The 8098-nt window shown below is 41.1% G+C and overlaps 1 protein-coding gene across 1 annotated transcript in view; it reads left to right on the top strand.

Moving 5' to 3' along the window:
* The window catches only part of Ppm1d (protein phosphatase, Mg2+/Mn2+ dependent 1D), a 44458-nt gene extending 36360 nt beyond the window's left edge, over nt 1-8098 (top strand). The window contains exons 5-6 of the mRNA XM_050119571.1: nt 959-1201; nt 6568-8098. Coding sequence (XP_049975528.1) covers nt 959-1201; nt 6568-7125 — 801 coding nt within the window. The 3' untranslated portion in view covers nt 7126-8098. The remainder of the gene's footprint in view (nt 1-958; nt 1202-6567) is intronic.

Raw genomic sequence — 8098 nt, 5'->3', positions numbered from 1 at the left:
TCTGCAATTAAAGTCATGTGCCACCACTGCCCGGTGTCTAATTGTCTTATTTGTTAATTATATTTATAATTACTTGCTTTTAAAGATGACTTCTCTGTTGGAACACTCAGTCCTTAAAAAAAAAAAAGACTTCTCTGTAACTTTCCTAAAATTAGACAAGACCAAATTTCTTGATTAAAGAGATAAAACTACAAGAATCAACACTTGTTGCTGTTTATTTTCAGGTTGGGCTCTCTTTATATTCCAGCCTGGTAGAAACCTCCTTTTTAGCCTTTCCAGGGCTGAGATTAGAGGCTTGTACCATCACTCTGGCGCACGTGTGTCAAATTTAACCACAAGATAAGATCTTACTACTACTACTACTACTACTACTACTACTACTACCACCACCACCACTACCACCACCTCCTCCTTCTCCTCCTCCTCCCTCCTCCTCTTATTATTATTTTAAATTTTTTAGGCTGGGTCTCTATAGCCCTGGCTGTCCTGGAACTTATCAGGCTGACTTCAGACTCAGAGATCTGCCTGTCTCTTTCTTGGAGTGCTGGGATTAAAAGTGTGCTCTGTCAACCTTACTTTATTTTTTAAATTTACAGATGCATTATTTTAACATGATTATAGAGCTTGGATAGTGTTTGAGAATTGAATTTTATTTACTTATTTGGTCATACTTAGCATTGTTTTTAATAAAAGTATTTTTTACATTTTGTTTTGTTGTGTTTATGCATGTTGTTGTCCATGTGTGTTTGTCAGAGAGCAGCTTGAAGGGGAGCTTGTCCCTCCTACCTTTGGGTCTAGGGGACTGAACTGGAGAAGTTGAGTCATTAGACTTGGTGACAGACACCTTTACCCATTGAGGCATCTCACCAGATCCACCTAGGTTTTTCATTTGATATGTATGTATTGGTAAGTTAATGAGAGTTAATGTTCTTCCTTCTCCTTGTTCTTTTAAATATAGGGTGAGCAAGGCCAGTCCTGTGCCAAAATGCTTGTGAATCGAGCGCTTGGCCGCTGGAGGCAGCGTATGCTCCGTGCAGATAACACGAGTGCCATCGTAATCTGCATCTCTCCAGGAGTAGACAATCAGGGGAACTTCACCAATGAAGATGAGCTCTTTCTGAACCTGACTGATAGCCCTACTTATAACAGCCAAGAAACCTGTGTGATGACTCCCTCCCCAAGTTCTACACCACCAGTCAAGGTATTCAGTGCTACTGGGGTATGTGTATGTGTGTTTAAATGTGTAGGCCAGAGAGCAACCTTTTGTCTTTCCTTAGATGCCATCTAGTTTTCTGAGTTGAGGTCTTCCTGGGACCTGGAGCTCAACCAAAAAGTTTAGACTGGCTGGTCAGCAAGTTCCAGGGTGTCTGTACCTTCTCAGCCTGGGATTACAACCATGTGCCACCATGTCTAGCTTTTTTACATGGATTTTGGGGATCAAATTCATGTCCTAATACCTAACACAAGGAACACTTTACTGCCTGAGATTTCCCCAGTCAATTTCTTTTTTTTTTTTTTTTTTTTCCGAGACAGGGTTTCTCTGTAGCTTTTTTGGTTCCTGTCCTGGAACTAACTCTTCTAGACCAGGCTGGCCTCGAACTCACAGAGATCCGCCTGCCTCTGCCTCCCGAGTGCTGGGATTAAAGGCGTGCGCCACCATTGCCGGCGTTCCCCAGTCAATTTCTACAGTTTGAAAGTTACATTATTATTACATAAAATTCATGCTTAGGGTGTTTTGTGTGTGTGTTACTTACTTTTCTATTGCTGATAAAACACCATGACCAAAACAACTTATAAAGAACTTATAAAATATTTAATTTGGCTAAGAGTTTCAGAGGGTTAGAGTCTATACGTATGAGTGTTTTGCTTGTGTTGAAATAAGAGCGGCGGGGCTGCGTCCCCAACACCCCGGCCGCTTGGCTAGCTTATGCCCGAAATAACAACACACAAACTGTATTCATTTAAAGAACTGCTTGGCCCATGAACTCTAGCCCTTACAGACTAATTCTCGCACCTGGTCTAGCCCATTTCTAATGATGTGTGTAAGCACCCCAAGGTGCGCTTACCGGAAAGATTCTAGCCTAAGTCCATCGTGGGTTGCAGCTGCCTGGGAGAGCTGAGCATGGTGTCTCTGCTCCAGCAGAGCTGTCCGGTCTCTCCGGGAGCAGGGCAGAGTCTGACCTCACTTCCTCTTCCACCCAGAAATCTATTCTGTTTACTCCTCCCATCTATGTTCCAAGCTGAGGCCAAGCAGTTGGTTTATTATAACTTAACCAATGAAATCAACAGATTGATATATGACACTCCCACATNTAGCCCTAGCTGTCCTGGAACTCACTCTGTAGATCAGGCTGACCTTGAATGTATAGAGGTCTGCCTGTCTCTGCTTCCTGAATGCTGGGATTAAAGGCAAGCACTACCACCACTCCTCTGTTTATTTTTGGGACAAGGTCTCCTGTTGCCTTGGTGACCTCAGGCTGGTTGTGTAGCTGTGGATGACCTTGAATTCCTGGTCCTCTTTCCCTGTCTCCCAAGTGCTGGGATTACAGTTATCTACAACCATCTCTGGTTAATTAAAATAGAATTTTGGATTTGAATGAAGTTCAAGAAAATGATGTATCTTTGCTATATAATCTATTTCTTGAAAGAATTCCTTTCCCTCTGCCCAGATAGACAGCCAGGTCTTTGTGAATGCTGGGCACACTGCCACTAAGCATATCTTCAGTTTTCAGAGAGCTGTCTTCTCACAGGACTAATTTGAAGCCTATTATATGTATATACCCTAATAGAAAAATGACCGTGGCCACTAATAAATGTTAACATGTAGAATTTATCAATCCTTTTCATGAATCTATGAATATTTGTAAAACATTTATAAATTTGTGAAACACTTGTATACCTAATAGTTCATTTAATCTATAATCTAGAGATATCATAATATGATCTATACTATCAATAATAACACTGAGAGGTTATTTTGAGCAAAGTTGTATAAAATCAAAACTGAACTGGTCCTTAGGATATTGGACCTTAAACCTGGCTTTTTAAAATTACTATGGGTAAAAAAAACAGTATTATCTTCTCATTTTAGTTGTTTGACACATGATTTCAGGCCTCCATCGTGATCTTCCTACCTGAGTGCTGGGGTTAAAGAAATATGCCACCATGCCTGACTATTCCTATTTCCTAGTGCAGATTAAAATGGAATGAGTTTAAGATGTGCTGAGGTGGGGCTAGAGAGCTGGCTCAGTGGTTAATAGTGCTTAACTACAGCTCGCTCAGGGGACTTGAGTTTGGTTTCCAACAGGCAGCTCAGAACCACGTGATCTAGCTCTAGTGAATCTGACACCCTCTTCTGGACTCCTAGGGTACCCACACACATAAATAAAACTAATCGAATATTTTAATAAAAACATGCTGAAAGCAAAGTTAAGTGAACACAATTCTGTTTCCTGGCTTATTAGAAGTAAGTTAGCCTGGTGCTGTGAGAGTTTAGCTTTTAGGAGAATCCACCATTAACGTGAGAAATAAAGCAGCATGCTGCTTCATCTATCCAGCACAGTGAGAAAGTGTCAGTGCATTGGGTGTGTTTTAGTAGATAGACTCTCTGTAGTCTCTGCTGGTCTTGAACTCCTGCTCTCCTGACTCCCCCTTCCACATGTTGTTATTACAGGCCTGCTTTAGCACACAGACTTGGGAAACACTTTTAATTTGGGTATTGTGGCCCTGCAAGTCAGTGTCTGGAGTTTATTATTACTATTTTGCTACATTTTCACACATAGGGCAAAAATATACATAAAATAAGGTGAAGTGTAGTCTATCATTTGTAATTGACAATGAGATTTTTTTAAGGGGTGGGTCTTGTTTGCTTGTTTTTTTGCACTAGGGTAGATCTGAAGGCTAGTGGGTGCAAAGAAGCACTCCACTGCTAAGTTATATACCAAGTCATTACTTTGTGCTGGCCTTGACTTAATGGGACTTATGGCCCTAATGTCTTAGCTTCCTGAATTGCTATGAGCACAGGCTTCTTTCATAGTTTGAGCTGACTTATAACTTAGATCCAAGTTATTCCCCCCACACACACCTTGGCTGGGTATCAAACCCAGGTAAGCATTTTACCACAGAGTTGCATCCTTAACCCTTGCTCTTTTCTTTTCGTTTTTTTTTTTTTTTGAGACAGGTTTCTTTGTATAGCTTTGGCTGTCCTGGAACTTGTAGACCAACCTGGTCTTGAACTCACAGAAATCCACCTGTCTCTGCCTCCCAAGTGCTGGGATTAAACCCATGCACCACTGTGCCTAGCTTCTTTTTAAATTTATTGCTGTGTGGGTGTGTATGTCACAGTGTGTATGAGGAGGTCAGAGGACAGCTTTGTGTAGTTGTTTTTCTCCTCTTGCTTTTATGTGGGTTCTGGAGATTGAACCAGGTTTGCCAGGCTTATGTTGCAAGCATCTTTGCCTTACATACTGAACCATCTCACCAGCTCATAATACTTTTTTTTTTTTCCTTTTTGGTTTTTTGAGACAGGGTTTCTCTGTGGTTTTGGAGTCTGCCCTGGAACTCACAGAGATCTGCCTGCCTCTGCCTCCCAAGTGCTGGGATTAAAGGCGTGCGCCACCACCGCCCGGCCCAGCTCATACTACTTAAAAATCAAAATTTTAGTTTGTTTGATGTTAGTGTTTTGAAATTGGGTCTTTTGTATCACAGGCTGCCTTTAAACCCTTTATATACCTGAAGCTGGCTGTGAACTGATTGTCTTTCCTTCATCTCCTAAGTGCTGGCATTACAGGTGTGCACTTGTACACTTGGCTTGCTTAAAAGAAATTTCATGTTAGAGGTTTCTTTCCAAGGCAGGCACAGTTATGTGTGCCTCTCAGAGAGTTGGGGTAGAAGGACCATGGGTTCTAGGAAAACTACATTACTTTCTTGTTCCCTAACAGCTCATGTTGTGATACCTCCTGTAATTCTAGAACCTAGAGGGCTTAGACAGGAGGATCACTGCTAGTCTGAGACCACTGGGCTACAGAGTGAGATGCTGTCACAACAAACATTTCTTAGCATGTGTCTTGGGTAATATTAGCAAGACCCTATCTTGGAAAGGAAAAGGAGGGGCTGGAGAGATGTCTCAGTGGGTAAAATGCTTGATGTGCAAGCAGGATGCCTTGTGTCTGAGTCCCCAGAATCCCTGCGAAAGTTGGACATATAGTGGGAACATTTGTAATCCTAGCCCCACTGTGGGGAGATGGAGTGCAGAGCACGGGGTCCCTGGAAACTCACGGGCCAGCTAGCCTGGCACACACAACAGGAAACAAAAACAAAGTGACCTGTCTCAAGTGAGGTGGAAGTCAAGACCAACTCGCAAGGTTACTCTCTGATCTTCACACAAGCACCCACACTCACACACTGCGATATACACACACGTATACTGCATATACACACGCACATACACTCATACCTGGCATGGTGATACGCATGTGAAATTCTAGTGTTTGGGAAGCTGAGATGGGGGTTTCTCAATTTCAAGGGCCATATGGAGAGTTTGAGATGACTCTAGGCTACATAATGAGACTGTCTCCACAAAAGGAAAAAAATTCTATTGCCATTCTTGTTAAGGTCCTTTCGTGACCTGTTTTCTCAGTCGATGGGCAAATTATTATCTGAGTTTCCATTTTAACATAATTGCTTTAATTTAATTTTGTACTTCACATTTCCTACATGGATTATAGTCACAAATTAGAATTTAGGTAGTTGGTGTTTTTTGGTTTTGATTTTTATTTTTTTAGACAGAGTTTCTCTGTAGCTTTGGGACCCTGTCCTGGATCTGGCTCTGTAAATCAGGCTGGTCTCCAACTCACAGAGATCTGCCTAACTCTGCCTCCTGAGTGCTGAGTTCTAGGCTAGCCTGATCTACAAGAGCTAGTTCCAGGACAGACTCCAAAGCTACAGAGAAACCCTGTCTTGAAAAACAAAACAAAACAAAAAAAAAAGAGAATAGATTTTGGGTTGGGCAAAGTTGACACACACTTAATCTCAGCACCAGGGAGATAAATAAAAGCAGGCAGATCTTTGAGTTCGTTTGAGGCCAACCTGGTCTACATGGTGAGATCTAGGACAGCCAGGGAGTTGAAAAGAAAACCCTGCCTCATTAGATAAAGTAAGCAAGTAAAGAAAGAAAACATGGAGTTTGAATAAATAAATTAAAATATAAATAGCAGTAATTTTGCTCTTTTCTGCATCTGGCACAGTGTGAATGGCTTGGCAAAGTGTGCGCTTTTGGCTATTTTAAGGAGTCTTGTTTTGAAGCCTTGAAGTATCTTCCTTGGTCCAAGCTGTAGTTGAGATATACCTGTGAGCACCTAAGTCTTCTCCATCTGAAGACGGGGCTCCTCCTTTGCTACCTTTGTATTGATTACTTTCTTTGCCTCTCTCCCAACTTGGTGCACAAATACATTGTGAAGGAAGTGAGTGCATTCCATGGTTTTGTTTTCTTAACAACATCATAGGAACTTAGTGTGTCATTTTATTGAACTTAAGGATAATTATTTATCTTTCCTTTTCTTTTTCTAGTCATTGGAAGAAGATCCATGGTCAAGGCTGAACTCAAAGGACCACATACCTGCCCTTGTTCGTAGTAATGCCTTCTCAGAGAAATTTTTAGAGGTCCCAGCTGAGACAGCTCGAGGTAGTATCCAGACTGTAGTGATGACCTCTAAAGATTCAGAGGCACTTGAAGAAAACTGTCCAAAAGCCCTGACTTTAAGGATTCATGATTCTTTGACTAATGCCCTGTCAGTTGGCCTGGTGCCGACCAATTCAGCAAATACCGTCATGGACCAAAAAAATTTAAAGATGTCAACTCCAGGTCAGATGAAGGCTCAAGAAGTTGAAAGAACCCCTCCAGCCAATTTTAAGAGGACATTAGAAGAATCCAACTCTGGCCCCCTTATGAAGAAGCACCGACGAAATGGCTTAAGTCGAAGTACTGGGGCCCAGGCTTCGAGTCTCCCTGCAGCATCTCAGCGCAGGCACTCGGTCAAACTGACCATGCGGCGCAGACTCAGGGGTCAGAAGAAGATGGGAAATCCTCTCCTACAGCAGCACCGGAAAACTGTGTGTGTGTGCTGAGTTGGACCTGGAAAATGGGTACTTCTACCTAGGATGTGAGGGCTTTTTAAACTTGGTGCCGAAGTTGAACTTTTTTTTAAGGGGATAAAATAAAGAGTATACCGGCTGACTTTTTGGAATTTAACAGTTTTATCCTGGCCTTGTACTTGCCTGTATTATAAATGTGAATTTTGTAGATGTAGGGAATAAGTTGCTGTAAAATGTGTGTAAATTTGTATCCTTTACACAAGTTCAGTCTCTTACTCTGACACAGAAATGTGACAATAGGGCTAATGTTGAAGAAAAAGCAGAAGAATCTCTAAGATTTTAAACATGGTTAAACTTTTTAAAATGCTTATTACATACTTGTATACACCACTTGTGAAGAACACATGACTTTTTAAAGAAAATTAGTAAGCAACTGGAAAAGTGATGTATTTTCATAGTGATCTGTGCTCCACTTAATGTTTCCTAGGGACCATTAGTGTCTTTTAAAAATATATTATTTCTCATTTCATAATCCAGAACTAAACATTTCATAGGAAAAGCATTGAACCATGCCAGTATAGCTGATTTTAGTCTTCTTGTCTACTTATACTATGCAGTATCTCTTAACTTCAGTAGCATTTTTCTAGAACAGTACATCTGATGTGCTTACTGAAATCTCTGGCATAGAAGGAGGTGTGTGTGCCTAAAACACCATTTCCCAGGTTAGTGGCATTAGGACATATAGTTACCCTCTTCTAGTGTTTGCTTAAAATACGTGACATTTTTCTTGATATTTCAGTAACAGATGGTGCTGCTAATTCCCAACATTTCTAAATTATTTTATATCATACAGTTTTCATTGACTATGTCCATCTAATAAATCAGTGAACTGTTGCTCTTTATGTTGCTGGCGTTTTGTTGGTGACTCTTCATGGTGGGTACTAACAGTCAGTTGTGTAAGATATCTGTGTTTTCTTGACTTAAAATACATATAATACTCATTTTT

Source organism: Alexandromys fortis, unplaced genomic scaffold (assembly GCF_014885135.2).
Source record: "Alexandromys fortis isolate MF-2015 unplaced genomic scaffold, M_Fortis_MF-2015_v1.1 scaffold_173, whole genome shotgun sequence".
Classification (NCBI taxonomy): Eukaryota; Metazoa; Chordata; class Mammalia; order Rodentia; family Cricetidae; genus Alexandromys; species Alexandromys fortis.
The sequence above is the reverse complement of the archived record's forward strand: the minus strand, read 5'-3'. Positions and strand labels throughout refer to the sequence as shown.